The following is a 21,517-nucleotide window of genomic DNA, read 5'->3' on the forward strand; positions in this document are numbered from 1 at the left end:
TTGATGTAATAGAATAATAATTCTATTATTCATGTGAGTCAGCTAAACTTATTTTCTTTGTTTAATTATAGGAATTTATCATATAGCTATATTTGGATTTATCAGCAGGTGATCTAGGAACATCAAAAGGGAAATCTCTATTAGCAACTTTTCATTGGGTTATTTGTAACTGTTGTGAGCTGCCCAGAATCACTTTGGTGAGATGGGCAGCTATACAAATCAAATAAATAAACCACAAAAGCTGTGGAAAAAAAAATACTGTAATGCAGGTTGCCTTCAGGTATATGTCTCACAGAATCAAGATAGCATTATATTTCAGTGTAAGTACCCCATTGCTCTTCTTACAAAAGTTAAATATATCATCGAGATCAGATCCATGGCTATTTATATTTTTTATATTGTAATTTCTACATTAAATTTTACTATAGCTAAAATATCAGCTGTTCAATCAAATGCTTTCTTTCTTCTTCCCCTCTCTCTCTCTTTTTCATTTTGTATCATGCACTGTAGCTTTTTTATCTTTTGGTGCATATGGAGCATTTACAAAAATTGAAGCATAAGTGTTAAAAAATAATCAAATTCATGTTAAGCAAGTATTCATTCCACTGTTTTGATTTAGAGTGATGAAAGTTAAATGCTTCGAATATTTTGGATTTGGATTTATTTATCACTAAATTCTTAGCATTTTCAAACCCAAAATCATGGAACTTTCCAAACTTTATGGGAGCTGTACTTTCCTTAAAATGCTTGGAGTATTTTCAGTTGTACCCTGGGAGGCAGGGGCTATTTAGAAGTATGGGACGTAATTACTTAGGCTCATTGTTAAGAACCAAGAGAAGTGAAATCTCCTGGGTAATATCATGAACTTTTCATACAAACTGGCTGGTGCCTGAAATAATTCTAAAGCATACCATGGGTAGAAAGTATCTGATATGCCTGTATTAAGTAATAGAAGTACTCATCTGACCTTATGCAAATAGGCATAATTCACACAATCTGAATACTGCAGAAATTAGTTGCAATTGCAAATATGTGGACCCAGGGTTCTGTGAATGAAAGGAAAAAATGAAGCTTATCTATATATTGCATAGGATGTTCAGGCAGAAAGAATGAAAACTTAGATCCAAGGATGAGGCCTCTGCTGTTAAAGATGTTAAAATATTTATATGGAACTGTGTAATTTGTGTTGTGGCTAATCCAAACTCAGGTTTCAACTGTCAAGTTGATCCATGCAGATTACAGTTTGAAACTGAACATAACAATTGCATCTACTTTCAACATACTAATTCCTGGAAGGATTTTGAACATTGGATTATGTACTCTAAAATAATTAATTGGGTAAATGTCCAAGCTCACAACTATCAAACAAATGAATCAGTTCTAAAATGAAACTAGAATGTAATTCTTCCACTCTCATATTCACATTTTAAAAGAGAAAATATTAGAGCTACTATACTTGAATGCAGAAATCAAGATGTCATTACAAGTACTAGATTCTTGTAAAAAGCTATAGAAACATCTGATTATTTCCAGCTATCTAGGCATTTTCCCAATGTCTGCACTCCAGATTTGGTAGCATTAGGGAATACCAGCACATCAAGAGAGAAGCAATTTAGTGATACCAAGCAGGAACTGGTTATCAAGCCAAACACCTTCTTCCTTTATCAATTACCATCAACTCCTGCTTTGGATAGTCCCTCAATGATATATTGCTGATTAGTACTAATGTTTATGTGGTGCAGAAGGAACTTTGCAAAACTTTCTTTTGGTCTCTACTCCAAAATCTAGAAAGGGCCCACGAAGGGACTGCTTGAAAAGTCAGTTAGTGTGACAATATATCCTTGTACAAACTAGGCTTGGGTGCAATTTTAGAGAGGCAATAAATACTAATTTATGGGTTCCAGGTTGTGGAGCTACAAGAAATGCAGGCAAAATTGTTGGAAGCTTTAGCTTTTGTGACTGATTATCTGAATTTATCACATGGTGTTAATGGGACATAGTTCTCACAGGAATGCCTGTCACAGACTGTTCTCTGTTTTAAACTTTGCTTTTGACCTAAGAAGGGGAAGCAAATTTGGATCGGGATGTATTCCAAACAATCTCTGACAGCAGCTTCACAGATGCAAACAATTGCAAGTCATGGATATCAAGCAAAAATGTTGCCAATAGCAGCAGCTTCTCATGCCAAGCACTGTAAACATTGGGCTAGAAACTTCTCTTGCATTCTTAAAATCATCTCTAATACTTTCATTTCTTCTGCTCCACAGCAAGGGTCATGCCACGTTTGGTAAAATGAAGGCAACAGTATTGACATTTCATAAGGAAACTAGAGTCTGTAATGTTAATAAAGAAAGAGGAGGATCCCTCTGAATCAGACACCATTGAAGGAGATTTGGGTCCAGGAACATTTTCTAGATAAGCCATTCCATGCGTGCTTGTTGCTTTGTCCTGATCAGCTCCAGATTATATCTGAGACTTTCACATATATTAAAGGATTTCAGTTTGTGTGCTTGGTTTGGTGAGGGTGATTCCTGTCCCTTCATATTTGCCCATTCTGATTACATAGAATTTTTTTCCATTTTTCTAATAACATTTAATTAAAAAATTCCTCCTGCCCATTTTTTCTGCAGAACGGGTTGCTTATGCAGCAGTTCTTTATAAAGCAGTTCTTTGGTCCCTTTATAACAACAATCAAGTCCATCTTTTGCCTTCCTAACAGAAAATATTTATTTATTTTCCAAGACCAATTTTTAAAAGAAGACACTATTATAACACAACAAATATACAACCACAGTGTAAAATAAATAACAACAAACACTTCTAGAGAAAAGCCTGAAGCAATAATGTAAGAGAGGAACCAGATTATTTCTGCAAGTCATGGCTATTGTTAAAAAGGTAGCAGCCTTTTTGGACATAGCGGAAGGAGCAGTTAAGATGACTTGGTATTACAAGATGCAATACAATGCAAGAGATGAAATGTACCTCATAAGGACCAAGAAGAATGTGTTTGGAAAACAATAGGCTCAGCTCATCTGAAGGGCTTTAAAGTAAAACTGGAGGGGGAAGGAGACCAATTTTTAGGACAAAAACCAAAGCATAAACACTAAGAAAACAAATCAGAATAACATAAAATAGTAACAGAGTTGGAAAGGACCTTGTAGGTCTTCTAGTCCAACTCTCTGCTCAAGCAGGCAACCCTATACCATTATAGCATCTAGCCCCCTAATCATCTTTGTTGTTCTTCTCTGCATTCTTTCTAGAGTTTTATTCTGAGGTGATGAAAACTGGAAGCAACATTCCAAGTGTGGTCTTACCAAGGCATTATAAAGTGGTATAAACACTTTGTGTGGTCTTGATTCTATAATTCTGTTAATGCAGCTGGGCTTCCATTGCCAGTGCAGACAACGAGGAAGAGGAGGGTTGAGAAGGAAGGGGCACTCAGATACATTGACAGAAGATGCAGGAAGCAAATATAGGGTCAACATAAAGGGCTCAGATGCCTGTACACTAATGCTAAAAGTATGGGAACAAACACAGAGAACTTGGAAGTCTTGGTATATGAGAGCAGATACTATATTGTTGCTTTTACTGAAACCTGGTGGGATGAAACCCATGATTGAAACATACCGTTAGAAGGATATAAACTGCAACAGACTCAACAAAAGAGGAGGAGGATTTGCATTGTACATAAAGAATTACTATACCTCTACAGAAATATTCACAATATCAAGGATGAAAACCTTCTTGAAAGTATTTGGGTGAATATTAGAGGAAAAAGAAACAATATTGTTATAGGTTATGTACTATAGGCCACCTAACCAAGTAGAGGAAATAGATTAACTTTTAGCTAATTAGTAAATTGAGGTATACAGGAACCACACCACTGTAATAATTGGGAGACTTTAGCTACCCTGACATCATCTGGGAGACAAACTCTGCAGCAAGTGGGAAATCAAACAGGCTTCTGATGTGCCTAGCTGACAACTTTGTCATGGAAAGATAGAGGAGGGAAATAGAGGGTCAGTTATACTAGACTTAATTTTTACTAAAAGGGTTAAGTTCATTAAGGGAACTTTGGGGGATAGTGACCGTGTCATTCTAGAACTTGCCATAATGCAAGCACAGGAAATTTAATCAAGTCAGACTAATGTTTTAGATTTTAAGAGAGTTGATTTCAACAAGCTAAGAGAGAGATTAGGAAAAATTACATGGATGGAAATCCTAAAGGGGAAAGCAACTCAAGATGCTTGGGAAACTGAAAAATGAGATTATAAAAGCCCAATCTGACACAATACCATAGAGAAAGAAAAACGAGACCCAGATGAAATCAGCCTAGTTGCAAAAAGACTGCACTTCAACAAACTGAAAGAAAAAAAGGCAAGTATTAAAAAATGGAAAGAGGGACATATAACTACCATGTTTCCCTGAAAATAAGTCCCTGTCTTATATTTTTTTGAACCCTGAAATAAGTGCTTGGCCTTATTGCCAGCCCGATTGGGCTTATTTTCAGGGGATGTCTTATTTTGGGGGAAACAGGGTAATAGCCCCAAATAGCCCCAATCTGCAAGGATAAAGCCAGGGAAGCTAAGGCTTTGAATAAACGAAGACTTGCAACAAATGCCAAATATAACCAAAAAAGGTTGGAGGAACTTGTGGAGCTTTTTCTTCTTATTTTGGAGGAAATAAGAAGAAAGTCAAGGAAATGATCCATTCACTAATGGGAGAAAATGACAAGAAGGTGATGGCAGGGAGAAAGCAGAACTGCTTAATTCCTTCTTTGCATCTGTCTTTACACATAAGGAAAAAATAGACCAGCCTATCAAAAGCAGCACCCAGGGAATTGGAACAGGAATACAGGTGAAAATGGGCAAAAATTAGCAAGAGAACACCTATCCATTTTAGATGTTCAAATCACATGGATCAGATAGTTCACATCCCAAGGTTCTGAAGGAGCTGGCAGATATGACCTCTGATCCACTGAATAAAATCTTTCAGAACTCCTGGAACATGGGGGAAATGCTAGAGGATTGAAAACGAATTGATGTGGTTTAACTTTGCAAAAAAGGGAAAAAGTGGAACCAGGAAACTGCAGACCAGTCTGCTTGATATCAATTCCTGGGAAAATCCTGGAAAAGAAACAGCAGATTTCTGAGCGCTTAGAAATGAACAGAGCAATAGAAGCCAGCATGAGTTTGTTAAAAACAGAAGATCATGCTAGACAAACATTATTGCTTTCTTTGATAAAGTGATTAAATTAGTGGATCAAGGAAACACTGTGGATATAGTATACTTGGACTTCAATAAGGCATTTGATAAAGTAGGCTACAGCCTACTTCTTAGAACAATGTGAGATAGACAGTACTACCACCAGATGGATTTGCAGTTGGCTGACCAACTGCACACAGCATGTGGTCCTCAATGGAACTACATCTACATGGAGGGAAGCATGCAGTGGGGTAATTCAAGGTTCTGCCTTGGGCTCAGTACTCTTCAACATCTTCATAATTAACCTAGATGAGCAGATAAAAAGGGAACTCATCAAATTTGCAGATGATACCAAGCTGTAAGGAATTGTTAACACTTTGGAAGAGACACTCAAGAGTCAGAAGGATCTTGACAGACTTGAGCATTGGGAATCCAACAAAATGCAATTCAGTGGTGAAAAAAATAAGATCCTGCACATAGGCAGGAAAAACCAAATGTACAGGTACAGAATAGGCAGTATCTGACTCAACATTAGTACTTGTGAAAGGGATCTAGGTGTCTTGATGGGGCAACACTTAAGTATGATCCAGCAATGTGCTACAACTGCCAAAAAAAGCCCTGGGCCGCATCAATAGAAGGATAGCATCAGGATTATGAGAAGTGATAGTACTGCTTTATACTGCAGTGATGGAATATTGCATCCAATACTGATCACCAAGATACAAAAAAAGATGCGAAGGCCCTAGAAAGAGTGCAGAGAAGAGCAACAAAGACAATAAGGGGCCTGGAGATTAATTCATACAATGAATGGCTAGGGGAATTAGGTATGTTTAACCTAATGAAGAGAAGGCTTAGGGATGACATGATAGCTGTCTTCCAATACTTGAAGGACTGCCACAGGGAAGAGTGTCCAATACTTGAAGGACTGCCACAGGGAAACAGCTGAGGGCAGGACAAGGAGCAATGGATGGAAGCTTGTTAAAAAGACACCCAACCTGGAAGTAAGAAGAAATTTCCTGACAGTGAGGACAATTAATAATTGGAATAGCTTGCCTCCAAGAATTGTGGGTGCTCCATCACTGGATGTTTTCAAGAAAAGATTGGACAGCCATTTGTCTGGAATGAAATAAGGACTCCTGCCTTGGGCAAGTGGTTGAACTAGAAGACCTCCAAGGTCCCTTCCAGCCTTATGATCCTGTAAGTTCTGTCCTCCATTTATTATATAGAGGCAGTTAGTAGTACCTGTGAAACATATACAAATCTGATTTTCATGAGGAAAATCTCCTTTACATATTCTCCTGAGAAATTAAAGTCACTGCTTTTTGTTTGCTACCATTTCGATTCAACAGTTCTGCAAAAGCTATCTGTTAAGATAGCTCCCATTTTGGCAGCCTTTTTCCAGATTCTGGAGGCAGAAAACAACCGAAAACAATCTCTAGGGGTATACTGTAGTAACTCCCTGTAGCACCTGGGAATATTTTTGTCTAATATTTGCACTAAGATATAGTATGGTAGTATTCCAAAGCTACTGAAAATGGATGTTCTAATGTATACTTAATTTTAAGTTCAGATGCACAATGTTTACCCTTCTCTATATTTAATCACAATCTAATGATAGAAAAACATGCAAGTTTCCATGTTTTTTTCCTTATTATGGGGATGTTTGAAAGAACTGGAGATATTTGAACTTTAATTATGTTTGCTCTTTTTGTGACTTCTTAGTGGATTATTCTGCCTGAAAGTTCTAGAATTATAGAATTCAGTTATTTTGAAGTCTTACATCAACTGAAAATGTTAAGGTCTGCTTCTTTGCTTGTAGATCTTTGAGATGAAGATTGAAACAAAATACAAAATATACAAAATATGTGCACAGGGCACCAGACACCTATGTAATTGGAAAAAAGTTTGGTATTTTAAAAACTGAATGGTTTTTTTAAAAAATTCGTTCTGGATGTTAGGATCCATAATTGTTCTTAAAGGATACTGATTTTTTCTTAAGAACAGAAAAAATATTATCACAATTAAATATTTCAGAGTAACCAACTTGCACAGGATGAAAGGGAGAAAGGTACCACTTCTCCTTCAGGAGGTCTGATTCTTTTATTCCAGAATTCACAAAAAATATTTTATTTTGATGGCTACAGATGGCATCTATATCCTGAAGGATGGACTTTTGTCTATATATCTGTGTGCATATAAGGGTATGCGTGCACACATACATATACATACACACGTGTGTGAAGGCTATGTTGGTGGCTTCTCTTACCTGGTATCTCAGTGCAGCCCCTCTGCTGTCTGTTAAAATGTACACCCTGCCCAGCCATGCCCTTATTTAGAACTAGCCTCCAAAGAAACCCCAAAACTGACCATATATGGTGAGTCTGTTGCTGCCGAGGCTCCAGCAAGACAGACCAGAGAGGAGCTGTGGAGGGGGAGGGAAGAGACTGGTCTTTGGCTAGAACCAGCCCTCATGGGAAAGGCAGGGCACCAAGAGAGAAATCAGGGCCTCCTGGCCAATCCACAGAGGCTCTGCTCTCTCTAGTCAGTGAGGAACTGCTAGGGAAGCTGTCTTATCCCCAGCCAAGCCATGGTCAATCTAGTTCAGTGACTGGGGATAGGATGCATTCCTAAATTGTTCCTGACCAATTAGGGAGTCAGTTGGAGATGCCAAGTCTGAAACCCAGGACCTTTGATGTGCAATTCATTGACTCTCTGGACAGTATCTAAAGGATATGCTGATCAGAGCTGGACAGCTGCTCTGACATCCAGGGATGTAGATGAGTGCTCCCCACACAGATTCAAACAGTCAGGCTAAGTTACAAAAAAAAAAAAAAAAGCCTGCTGATAATACATCAGCTCTTGCTCCCAATGTGATTTAGAATAAAAGGTCATAGACAAGGAGGCAGCAAAAGATAACAAAGTCCTAACTTGAAGGCCTGCCAAGCATCTAAGAGCTGTTTCTGCTAAGGACAGAGGTGTAGGACACTTTCCTGCCTAATAACTTGATCACAATCCTCATAGTCCTGATGATGTTTTCCCTCACAAATCATAAAATGAAAGGAAGAACACAAGTCTAGGGTGATCTTCTGCAGGGAATCTTTCTGCTCAATTGTAACTATGCAGCACCTTACTGGTGGGAAGAAAGGGTATTGGGAGAACATAAACAAATCAGCCATGGTCATTCCCTCAGTTTCTTTTATTTTAATTATGTTTTCCGTTCTGGAAACCACCTAAAATAGCAGCTAAGGGTCCTTTCAAAATTAGCGGTTTGTCTCCCCCCATGATTCAAGTAATAGCTCTATGTGTGCTGTTTTCCATTCTACCTTCCAAATGGCGCCTCAGACCAATAATCTGAAGTGGCTGCCTCACTATGTGAAGAGTCATTGAAAGCAAATGGGAGTTCCATCACATCATGGCTTCCTGGGCTTCCTGCTATTTTGCTAATCCATTGAAAGCCCATCATTCTGTCTCCATCTTCCCAGCTCTCTGAGAGCTGAGGCAAGAAAAGACTCATGCACATAGTAACAGGGTTCCCTGAACATGCTAAGCTGTAATTACTCAGCCTCTATGGAGTGGAACACATGACTTATGGAATAGCATGTTCATAAAATCATACAACAAAAGAGTTGGAAAGGATCTTGGGGATCGTCTAGTCCAAACCCATGATTATAGCAGGAATTTATTACTGCAGCATCCCCAATAGATGAACCTTTGATTTCTGTTTAAACAACTCTAGCAAGGGAGAGCCCAACATCTCTCAAGAGACGTGGGAATCCTGTTGGTTCTCGTGTCTCAAATCTCACCTCCAAATTAACTGGTGTGATGTAGGCCTGTAGGAAGAGATTTTATGCAGACAGAGGCACAAAATACCTCTGTATGCAATCTGTGTATGTATACATTAAGATGGGAAACAAACATTGCAATAGCAAAGGCTCATTACGAGTCACCTCTGAACCTCCAAAGTTCAGTCTGATCAATGCTTTGTTGCAAGACTGCTTGGGATGCCATATATACCAGCTTAAATATACCAAAATTAATTTTTGGAAACAATAAAAAGATCAATAGCAAAGAAATCAGAACTGTAGTCTAAAGTTGACTTATTTTGAATTAAGTTCTGTGTACATAAGAACCACTATAAAAACTAATTTTATATTTATTGGGGGGGGAGGAATCAGGGTTGTCCTCAGGGTTCTGGAGCAGCAGCTCTTTTAAACTGGTTCTGTAATTGTGACTGGTGCCCAGCATTCCCCAACCTGGTGCCGTCCAAATATATTGTTCATATTAGTGAACAACTCTCATAGGGTGGGAGGATGCTGGGCCAGGGATTGGAATTGTGTGTTGATTGTCTGGAAGTGAGGTTTGTTGAATTCAATGGCCATTACTTAATATTTAAAGCACAACTATAAACCTTCACTGGCCAGAATGTTTATTCACATGACCAAAAGCTATCCTCTGAGGGTTCAACAAACAGACCTTATAAATATCATGAAACAGAGAATCAGAACCCTCATGTGTAAAATTCTCTTTCTATACTGTTAAGGGACAAAAGTTGCATCATAACTATTATTCTGTATCTGTATCTGTAAAATGGGTTAATCATAACTTTCCAGACAAAGAATAGAATTAGTAAAAATGCAGCTTTTTCTTTCACTATTCCATTCTCCTATGCCTGCTCCAAAGTTTACAGTTTTCCAAGCCTCAGTCCACCTCTTGCCTGTAATATTAGGATACGGGAGAACATTAGTTTGAAACATGGAAATTGAAAGGAGAGGGTGTCTGTGAAATGCTTGGAATGCTTGAGAGGAGCTGCACCAAAGCAGTGCAATTCTCTCCCTTCGTGCCTGGATTTTTCATAGAGGCAAACAGTCCTTTGCACTTCTCCAGTCCTATGACTGATTCAATCCCATCCCCGACTTGAAAAAGTACCATTCCATGTGGTACTCGAAAGCCCTCTCTCACACACGTACAAACACCTAGCATCTTGGCTACCCTTACCTTACTCTTGACTTCAGCTGACATGCCGTAGGCTGGGCCCCTGTTGAAATGTGTTGCAGACATGACGGAGAGGGTGTGGGTGGTATTGTTGCTCAGTGCGGTTCTCTGCTTCCCTAGTTGCACGTCAGGTCTGATTCTCCAGAGTTTTCACTGCAAGAGTTTAAAAACTCTTTGCTCTGGCATTCTCCCCCTCCTCCGGTCTGAGGAGTTCTTCTATTGGCTAGGCTGCGTGGCCAATCGCCACCTGCCAAGGATGCTGATGTCAGCCTGATGGTATTAAGAAGCAATGGTGTCATTTTTTCCACCTTGAGGGGCTTGGGGGGCATCCAGTTTTGTTGCTGACTCGATTTCCTGATGGATGGAGATTCTAAATATTTACAGAAGCCCAAGCATGTGTGAAATGGGGAAATGCTGATAGATCTGATTGGCAGAGCATCCCCTGCCCACAGTTTTTTCTCCCTCCCAACTTGCCTGCTCCACTACTTCTGTATTACTCCATTTTTAGTTCTTGCTTCCATGTAGCCCTCCTGCCTTTCACAATTCCCTCCCCTCTCTCCTTTATAGTAGCTTCTAGCATTAAGACCACTCGCTTTCCTTTTCATGCATCCAAGCCTCAAAAGAATGAGTTAGAAAAACAAAATCCAGTCACTCAGAGGGCAGCCCTGTCTGACCAAGCCTCCTTGACTCTACACTAGTTCCTTTTGCTTTGTCTTCTTCTCTGAGTTTTGGGTCTCTCGGGTTATTTTGGCGCTGACAGTTGGCATCTTTTGTAGCAAAACACTTTTGCAAACTATCATGCGAACCTCAAAAATTTAACTCTTCATTCTTCTCCAGCAGCAACAAACAGCTACTGATCCATTTGTAGTCCTAAACACAAATTTACCAAAACAAATGTAAAAACTTTACAATTTAAGTATCGGGCTATAATTCTCTTAATGAGAATAGAGATGACAAATAGGAAGAGACAACTTGCCCTCAATGAATCACTTTTGATTCAGTGAAACCTGTAATTGCTGCCACGAATCCTCTAGACAAGGGTGGGAACTAAATTTCAAGGGTGAAGAGATTAAAGAAATTAGCATGAACAGGAAAGAGAATTTAGTAGCATATTTTTGGGATTTTCTATCAGTTTAATATTTTTTCACTGACATTAATATCCTGTCAATAAATACTATTATTTCCCCCCTGGTTTAAGCCACCAGATATTGAATGTCTACATTTTTGCTTTTGGTTCTAAATCCCTAAAATGGATGGGAAACAACCAGTTCCTCTCCCATAACTAAACCCAGGCAGCTAAAATTTCTTGAATTCAAGCTGATCACTTAGGAAAATACTTGCCAATGCCAGTGGTATAATAAGACCAGACTTTTTAATCAGAGAAGGCTTGAGAAGGAGTGAGTTGAGGTTGGATCAGGGTTTTGTAACCTTGGCCACTTGAAGGTGTGTGGACTAACTTCCAGAATTCCCCATGTGGAGTTGAGGTCTACCCATCTTTAAATGGCCAAGGTTTGGAAACACTGGATAGACAAAGCATCAGGCTCAGTTCACAAGCATTGGCCACAGATTTTCTAAAAGGTCTCTTCCTTGGAAAGAGTTGTGGAAGCAAGGCTTGGATGATAATCACATTAGAAGCTGACAAGAGGGAAATCTTAGCTAAAAAAAACACCATGGTTTTTGGTGTTTTGGTTAGTTCCCTTTCAAAGTAACTTGAGCACATTTCTGTTGTTTTTGCCATGTCAAATATTTAGTATGAATCTGAAGTGACCTCTGTCAGTTTCTATAGATTGGTGCTTCCCTTCCTCCCTCTTCATGAGAATTGGGGCTGAGAAGGGCTGCCTGGGGCATTTTCATAAATTATTTATTTGTCCTGTACTTGAGTCTCATTTATCTGAGCATTGCCTTAATAGCAGATCTTTTGAATGCCTTTCAAGGCCATCATCTTTACTCACTACAATTGAAGACTGTTTGCTGGATTTATTTTCTTCCTCTACACTCACACATAATCTGTAAGTGGAAAATACTTACACTCACTGTCCTTAACATGAGATGCTGCTGGAAGAGGAGGTAGTGAGCCATAACAGGTGGCTGGACTGGTGGGTTTAGCCATCTATCTGGTTTTGTCCAGATAGTTCTGGTTTTGTCCTAGTGGATATATTCAATGGGAGCCTAACTATTCACTGATATTAGCTGACAGTTGGGCTCCTGCTGAATACAGGTATAATGCTATCTTAGAACATGCTGTACCCATGTTCAAAAGCAGCTGCATATGTGTAGAGCAGGGGTCAGCAACCTGCAGCTCCGGAGCCGTGTGCGGCTCTTTGAGCCCTCTGCTGTGGCTCCCTGTCAGGTGATCCCACCACTGCCTGGCCCCACCCCTCGCCCTCCCCTCCCAGTCACTCCTCGCCTGGCCTGAGAAGGTAAGGGCGACAGTGGGGGATGGAGAAGCAGCCAGGGCAGAGACAGGGAGATACAGAGAGAGGGGAAGAGAGAGATACAGAGAGGAGGGAGAGAGGGGGGAGAGAGGGGGGAGAGAGAGAGGGAGGGGAGAGAGAGAGATGTCAAAAGGATTTTGTGATTCCTGGTGTTTTTAACAACTGGTTCTCTGCCCTAATGACTGGCTGGGTAGGCGTGGCTGGGGTGTGTGTCATATGACTGGTGGAAGTGAGTGACATTGAGTTGGCCACACCCACCCAGGTTTTGTGGCTCCCGGTGTTTTCTTTTCTGTGGGAAATGGGTCCAAATGGCTGTTTGAGTATTTAAGGTTGCAGACCCCTGGTGTAGAGTGTTATTCCAGAAGAATGCTAAAACTGTCTGAAAAACAGAACAACTTTGGCAGGTGGGAGGGGGAGAATTGAGTGATTCAGAAAGAGGCAACTCCTATTCCCCTACACTGATCTGTTGCTATTAAAGCCAATCTAGGTCTCCTGGGTGAGTATCTAGTTCACCTAGATCAGAGACATGAATGGATATTAAGACCAGTTTGGATTTTCCTCCTCTCCAAAATGGAAAACCTCTGGTAGGCCATGCCCAGGGATTCAAGAGGAAACAGTGTGCCTGAACTACCTAAACCGATCAATAAGTGCTGAGCTAATCCATTCTTGTGGAAGAGCATCCCTCAAGAGACCTTTTGTAATGAATTAAAGATTGGCTATTCCCCCCTAGAATTGGGCTATGAAGTTAAGCAAACTCAACTGGTTTATGCTGTTTACTGACCAGTTGGAATTGCTGCTTGCCACCTCAGATGTTATGGCTTGGATTGTTTAAACTGTTTTAACTCTGTGCACTGTTTTGAGATATATAACCATATAGATCATTTAAAAGAATAAATAAACAAATACTCCCACATTCTAGCTAACAGAATATAGTATATCCAAAAATCCTCAGGTTGCAATGGGGGAAAACACTACCACCAGTATAATAAAGAATCACTTAAGTCTGCTTCAAGTATGGTGATTAATGAAGACAATATCATGAGGACATGGAAGAAAAAAGAGGTTGTTGAGGCATGTTTGTGCCACAGGAAAGTTCAAGTGGGCCTCCCAAAAGAATCTGGATATGTATTCATAAAGCAAGATAAGAAACAACAACAACGAAAAAAATTAAGAACATAATACATAACAAATCTAGAGAATCATACAATTTTTTATGTTTTAAAAAATGCAGCATACTCCACATTTTAAAGCATACTTTAATATACTTACATGGCCTGACTCAGAAAATCTTCCTTCCAGAAGCTGATTCTGATTCATTGAATCAGTGATTGGAACAAGACACTTATTACTTATTACATATTTTCCAGTGCTTTGTAATCTTGTGATACAGCATAGCTTTCCCTCACACAATGTCACCTTGAATCACAAATGCATGCAGCCTATTGTCATAGTCTGACATGATCCTCTATTGCTTGACATTGATGTAATTTTCTTTTCTTCATATGCTTCAACTAAAGCATATTTAAAGTCACACTCTATCACTGTATTTTTTATGCCACCCACATCAGTGGTGGTGGAATTTTTGACTACTGTAATAGGTTTGCTATATTTATTTACTAAATCACAGATGCAGCAGAGGATTTATAATGCCTTGGTAAGGCCACACTTTGAATACTGAATCCAGTTTTGGTCACCACAATGTAAAAAAGATTTTGATACTCTAGAAAGAGTGCAGAGAACAGCAACCAGGATGATTAGGGGACTGGAGGCTAAAACATATAAAGAATGGTTGCAGGAACTGGGCATGGCTAGTCTAATGAAGAAAAGGACCAGGGGAGACATGATAGCAGTCTTCCAATATCTGAGGGGCTGCCACAGCGAGGAAGGGGTCAAGCTATTCCCCAAAGCACCTGAGGGAGGGAGGGAGAGAAAGAGGAAGGGAAGACCACTTGTTCATGAACCATCTACACATACATTCATCTTACTCTGCTGATTGATCCTTCTTTGTTCAGAAGCATAGCCCTTATTTTTGATGCTATTTATGTGTTTTAAGCTGTATTGTCTGCTTTCTCATTTGGATCAGCAAGGCACTGTAAGTTTAATAGACACCAAGAAATGGACACAGTGCATCATTTTTTTTCCCTTTTAGCACCAATTGGGACACTCCAACACACATTAACTGTGAGGTTTCACAAGGAATATTTCTTGCTCTCATTGGAATCACCAAATTGAAGGCTTATTCACTCCATTGTTGTTTTCACAGCTGTGGTTCCCAGTGAACAGCTGAATGACATTGACAACTGCCGTTGAAGCCTAACAAAAGATAAAGTACTTGGCTGGGATTCTTTCCTTCATGTATGTATTCCAAAACATGACAATTTATGTGAAACAGTGGATTTGAAATTGCAACTTCCTTAAAAAAAAAAAAAGTTGCTGCAAAGTAGGCTGGGGAATTGGTTTAGGCAGATTTGCTTATGATTCAGCTTGATTTATTTTTAATTATTTAGATATAAGCATCAACCAACTCCAAAATGACTTTGGGTAGCTCAGATTATCAAAAAAATAACCAACCCCCCCACCACAATATAATATAAATAAACAAGTTAACATCCACCTAATCAATATAGAATGCGTTCAAAGACATGAGGAAGTATATCATCATCTAAGATTAAAGATGGAAAATCCCCAAATCTGGGGTGGGGAGGATGCTTATATTCAGAACCACGTAGTCTTGGTAAGGTTAAGTCAATATTGGTGTCTCTTCATCCAGATCCACAGAGCTTCCAGGCACTTGGACAGGACCTTGACAACATCACCTGGCCAGGCTGAAAGTAAGACAGACATTGTAAAACCAATAAGGGAGAATGTGGGTACCTCAGGGTTAAAATGAGGGATCCTTGGTGTTCACTGAGCTTGATTGTTTTTTTGCAGACATTTCATTACCCAGACAAAGTAACATAATCAGTAAACTGATGATATCACCTAGTTTGAGTAATGCTTCAAGAAAACAATGAAGCTCAGAGAGCATTAAGGATCCTGCACCTTGTAAAATGGTGTCCCCGGTTCCCAGCCTCTGTGGCCATTCCAGAATATACCATGGTTGCTGGTATAAAAAACCATTAAGATTATTAAAATTTGGAGGCTTAGTAACTGACATGTATTTATGACAGTTGCAGTGTCCCAAGCAAGGCCAATGGTGAAGCCAGATTCACTTAACAACCACGTTACTAACTTAACAACTGCAGTTATTCACTTAACAACTCTGGCAAGAAAGATCGTAAAATGGAGCAAAACTCACTTAACAACTTAGCAATGAAAATTTTGGGCTCAGGCTCAGTTGTGGTTGTAAGTCAAGGACTACCTGTAAAGCTTCAGGGCTACATATCTGGGACACAATATCCAGACAATGAAGCAATGACAGCAAACAGATTCAGAAAATGATCGTGTATACCTGTCAACTAGTAATCATCTAGATTTTTGCAGCTCGCAAATAGTAGCCCTAAAACTTTTCTCCATGGCTATGATTCAGTGAATTTTTCTCTCTCTCTTGGTCCTTTCAGGAAAAAAGGATGGAATTCTGTATTGTGCCTTTATTTTATTCTTTCACCCAAAAAACCACAAATGGACACTAATGATTGTTTCAGCTGAAATAATGTGGGATAGAAAAAGAATTGAAATGGAAATGGGCTGGTCACATAGCAAGAAGAACTGATGGCAGGCAGACCAGAACTGAAGGCACTTATAGAATGGTTCCCACTTGATAAGTATTGCAGGGCCAACTAGCAAAAGAAAGTTCAAGACTGGGTTCCAATAGGTTGGAAACATGCAGAAGAGGCATTCATCCTGAAGTGGATAGAGAAAGGTCAGAATAAATAAACTTTGGTTCTGTCTTGGGGCCCTTCAATATCTTCATAAATGGTTTAGATGAGGGGATCGAAAAAAAACTCATTCAACTTTCAGACACCAACAATTTGAAAGATAGAAAGATTCAGAAGATCTTGACAGACTTGAACATTGGGCCATATGATATCCAACAAGATGCAGTTGAGAAAAGTAAGGTCCTCCATTCAGGAAGGAAAAACAAAAAGTACAGATATCAAATAAGCAGTACTAGGCTCAACAGTGGTAACTGTGAGAGAGATCTTAGTGTCCTACCTTATTGTTGAGAGATCATTAATTACATTCCAATATTCAAACTTGAATATAGTACAACAAATAATTTGTCAGTCCGTCCAAATAATATGTGATCTCTTACAAATTGGAAAAATTGGCTAAGAATTTTCCATTGTCTTTCTGACATAATTAAGATTTTATATTGGCTGCATCTAATATCAGATGATAGTTTTTAATTCTCCTCATAAAAACATTCCTTACTGGTGTTTATAGCCTAAGGGGATGCTTATTTGAGCCTGGTCTACTGTATGTCTAGGACAATGCTTCTCAACCTTGACAACTTTAAGAAGTGTGGGCTTCAATTCCCACCCAGCATGGGAGTTGATGCCCACACATTTTAAAACTGCTGAATTGAGAAACACTGTTGTAGGCCATGATACAAGCACTCTTGTTATGCTGCTTTCACAGTCAGGCAACATGCCCTTATTTTGTGTTGTACCTGTCACTAAAAAAAGAGATGGGTTTTGCTAAGGATCACTGGTGGAGAAAAGCTTTCAAACTTTTCAATTTAAATCCCATGTACTATCTCTACGGACCTTTAAACTGCTGATTTGAACTTAACAAGGAAGAAATTTGGAGAATAGATGCCAAACAAAATAAGTCAGATTCTGGTATTGAGGCAAAGTCTTGGCCTGTGGCCACTTTGAATGGGGTGAAGCCTCTGCTGCTATAGATGGAATTGTTGTATGCTACTTCGGCAAACAGGAGGAGCTCTGTCCAGTTGTCTCGCTGCTAGTTTACATAACACCTGAAGTACTGTTCTAGAACCTCACTGGTTCGTTTACCCCCCCCCCCCCTCATTAGTTTGAAGCTGGTGATTGGAGCTTTGTCTCTGGGAGGTCCCCAAAAGTCCCAGAAACTCCTGCCAAAATTTCAAGGTGAATTGGACTCTGTGATCAGAGGTTATTCACTATGGATATTCACCCAGAGTTGATGTCTACACATTTTAAAACTGCCGAGTTGAGAAACACTGTTGTAAGCCATTCAGTCTATAGACATGTTGAATGAAAAGTTTAGCCAAGGCCCTGGTGAATGAGATCTTTTGGCAGGGTACAAAATGCAATTGTTTGAAGAGTAGGTCCATTATGACCAAGATTTCCTGACCTCTTAGGATGTTCTACAATAAATTTCATAGAGATTTCTTTCCATGGAACACTAGGCTCTGCTACTGTTTGAAGGAGCCCTAGTATTTTCCCTTGCCATCATTTGTCTGAGGCACATACTGGGCAATTTGCCATGTATCCTTCAATGTTGTTTTTCAGCGATGGCCACCAAAACTGTCATTTGACCAAATGGACCATTTTTACACACTCGAAACGTCTCACAGTTTTATAGTCATGGCTTTTCTCTAGAATTAACAGTCTCTGGCTTTTTGGTATGTACAGTTTAGCTCCCATCCATGCCAAACCATCTTTCATGATGCACTCATCCTTATGTTTCTGGAGCCATTCATCTCCCTCCATGGCCCCTTTTAAGGTGGCTTCAATGCCTTCTGTTTTGGGGGCTTTCACTTTCATTTGTGCCCTGGTGGTTACTGATGCCATTAGTTGGTGTGAAAGGATGACTGGTCTATTATTCTGGCTTAGATCTATTATACTGAGGCATTCTAGATAGTGTATCAGCTACGATAGGACATTTTCCCCCCAGGAGGTATTTCAGAATGAAATTGAAGTGATTAAAGTATTGTGCCCATCAGACTTGTTTGGACAACAGCTTTCAGGGTGGGTGGGTTATGACCTCTAGATTTTTGTGGTCTGTCCCAACCTCAAAAGGAGCCTTAGCCCCTCCAGGAAGTGTTTCCATGTAAGTAATGCCCATCGCATTGCATATGCCTCTTTTTCCCAAATGGCCCACCCATACTCAGTGTCGGTGAGTTTTTTTTGATGTGTAGGTGCATGGTTGCAGGGCCCCCTCCTATTTTTTTTTTTTTTTTGTAGGAGGACTGCCCCCACAGCCATATCACTCAGTGTCGGTGAGTTTTTTTTTGATGTGTAGGCGCATGGTTGCAGGGCCCCCTCCTATTTTTTTTTTTTTTTTTTTGTAGGAGGACTGCCCCCACAGCCATATCACTGGCATCGGCTTGGATGTCAAAAGGAGCGTTCGGGTCTGGGTGCTTTAGGACTGGCTTGGCTGCAAACAGGCATTTAAGTTTCTCAAATGCTGCTTGATATTCTATTGTCCATTGGAGCAGCTGGCTGGACTTGAGCATCCCCCCCCCCTTTTTTTTTTTCTTTTAGCAAGTTCATGATGGGAAGAGTGATTTGTGCGAATGAGGGAATGAATTGCTGATAAAAGTTTGTAAATCCCAAAAAGCTCTGTAGTTGTTTCCTAGTGCAGGGTGAAGCCCAGTCCAGTACCACACAGACTTTCTCTGAGTCCATTTCTATCCCTTCATGGGATATGTGATAACCTAAGTAGTCAATTTTGCTTTGATGGAACTCACATTTAGAAAGTTTAGCATATAGCTTGGCAGCACAGAGTTTCTTTAGGACCATCCACACCAGCCTGACATGTTCCACCATAGTCTTGGTATAGATTAAAATCATCTAAATTTGTATAAATGTTCATGCAGCACCTCATTTATTAGCTGCATGAAGACCACAGGGGCTCCTTGCAGTCCAAATGGGAGGACTCTGAACTGGAAACATCCTCAGGGGGCAGTTGAACACTGTCTTCCACTCATCTCTCTCTTTGATCCTAACTCAATAATATCCTTCTTGCAGGTCTAGTTTGTGAAGATTTTTCCCTTTGCCAGATGGGCCAGCATATCTTTCATTAGGAGCAGGGAGTAAACATTTTCCATGCAGACAGCATTTAATCCTCTATAGTCCACACATAGATGAAGGGACCCATCTTCCTTTTCTTGAAACAGAACCATGGCACCTACCCGGGGTTGGGCTGGTTGCATGAACCCTCGTTCTAGATTTTTGTCAATGAAGGTCCGTAGCTCACCCAGTTCCCTAAGGGTCATTGAGTATAGTTTGGGTTTGGGTAATTTGGCCCTCAGTAGGATTTCTATGAAACAGTCAGAGCATGCCTGACCCCTTTTCGCTAAATACATCACGTAGGTCTTGGTACTCTTTGGGGATTCAAGGGTTTGCCTCCTTCTGCTCCTGGAATGCAGCTTCCACCTCCTGTTTGGAGTCCTGGGCCCCCTGGGCCCTCCTCTGATTTTTCCCTGGGTTTGTCCGTGATATTTTTAATAGCCCCCTCTTCTAGTTCACATGGGGTTCCATTTCAGCAGCCACATTAGCCCTAGCACCAGTGGTCTCTCCATGCCAGGGGCCACTATAAAATTCAAAGTCTCGATATATGCCCCCATCCTCAACTCCACCAGTTCAGTGATGAACGTCGCTGGTATTCCTCCCGTTACAGACCCATCCAGCTGACAGAAGGCCATTGGCACCTTAAACTGCTTGAGTCTGCTCCCTAGCTTCTCAAATAGGGCAGGGTTGACTAGGCATCTGGTACAACCTCAGTCCAGGAGGGTCGGCAAGCTTGCTTTGAGTCCTAAGGATTGGACCACTATTTCTATGGGGATGGTCATTGGATTGATGGGGCCACTTACCAAGGGGGTCATCATTGGAGTCGGTCTCAGTTTCCCCAGAGCCCTCTGTTGGGTTGGTTGGAGTTCCATCACCACCTCTAGGAGGTGGGGAAAATTCTATGACTTTTACTCCTTCCTGGGCCATTTTCTAGGTCTGCAGCAATGGCTTGGTGGGTTTCTTTGCAGGCTCTGGGTTTTTTTTTGCCAGGTGGCTGGCTCTGCACTCAGCTGCATGGTGCCCCTCCCTTCTGTACCTGAAGCATGCAGTTGAGCACTGCTGTAGGTCTTGGGTGCTCATCAGTGGTTTTGGCGTATCCTGCTTCTCAGGCAGGGCTATTGCCACCCGTGTCCTGGCTGATGCTTGTTGCAGGCCAAGTCGATCTCTTCTTCTACTACCAGGACGTACCACCCTGGAGATTTCATCAGCCCATCCTTGAAGCAGCTGATGAGGATGTCTTGTGGCCAATCTGTTAGTTGGCATGCCAGCTCACAAAATTCTTGGGTGTACTTGGTCACCTGCCTCCTCCATTGCAGGATGGTGGTCCCTTGTAATTGGCCAGGGGATCTTCGAACTACTTGCAGAGAGTGGCCATGAAGTGGTTGAGATTTCTCAGCTCTGGGGCATTGTCAGTGTGGAGGGTCACTGGGCACCTGGCCCCTCCAGGGCTATGGTAATGCATCTCATCTTGGCTCCTTCGGTGGGTATTTCCGGCCATACTCCACCATGTAGGTCCTGACCTGGGCCAGGAAAAATCCCAATTGCTGGGGTTTTCTGTTAAACTTCACACTCAGGGTGTGTGTGCCTTGCGGGCTCTCTTTCCTCCTGGGGCTGGGGCTGCAAGCACTCCCTGCCGGGCAGCCACCCCCAGTGCTAGGGATGTGGCGGCCACTGCTGTTGGATGGGTTGAGGTGCCGGAGGTCGCAGCAGGGATGGATATTCCATCGCCAACTGTGGTAGGGGGTGGATCAGGGATGGGTTCTAAAATTTTTTACTACCGGTTCTGTGGGCGTGGCTTATTTTGTGGGCGTGGATTGGAGGTCATGTGACTGGGTGGGCGTGGCTAGCTGGTCATGTGACCGGGTGGCCATGGCTATGTGTATAGGGACTCCTCAGAGGGTTGAAAAAAGTCATTTCTGACCAGTCCTCGCACTTTTGACTGGTCCT

The 21,517-nt window shown here is 40.9% G+C and overlaps 1 protein-coding gene across 1 annotated transcript in view; it reads right to left on the reverse strand.

Annotated features, from left to right (window-relative positions):
- CNN1 (calponin 1) overlaps nt 1-10,360 on the reverse strand; it is a 46,052-nt gene extending 35,692 nt beyond the window's left edge. The window contains exon 1 of the mRNA XM_070938274.1: nt 10,201-10,360. Coding sequence (XP_070794375.1) covers nt 10,201-10,263 — 63 coding nt within the window. The 5' untranslated portion in view covers nt 10,264-10,360. The remainder of the gene's footprint in view (nt 1-10,200) is intronic.
- Nucleotides 10,361-21,517: the final 11,157 nt, after the last annotated feature.

This window comes from Pituophis catenifer, unplaced genomic scaffold, assembly GCF_029215685.1.
Source record: "Pituophis catenifer annectens isolate HBS135680 unplaced genomic scaffold, rPitCat1.0.hap2 SCAF_2, whole genome shotgun sequence".
Taxonomy (NCBI): domain Eukaryota; kingdom Metazoa; phylum Chordata; class Lepidosauria; order Squamata; family Colubridae; genus Pituophis; species Pituophis catenifer.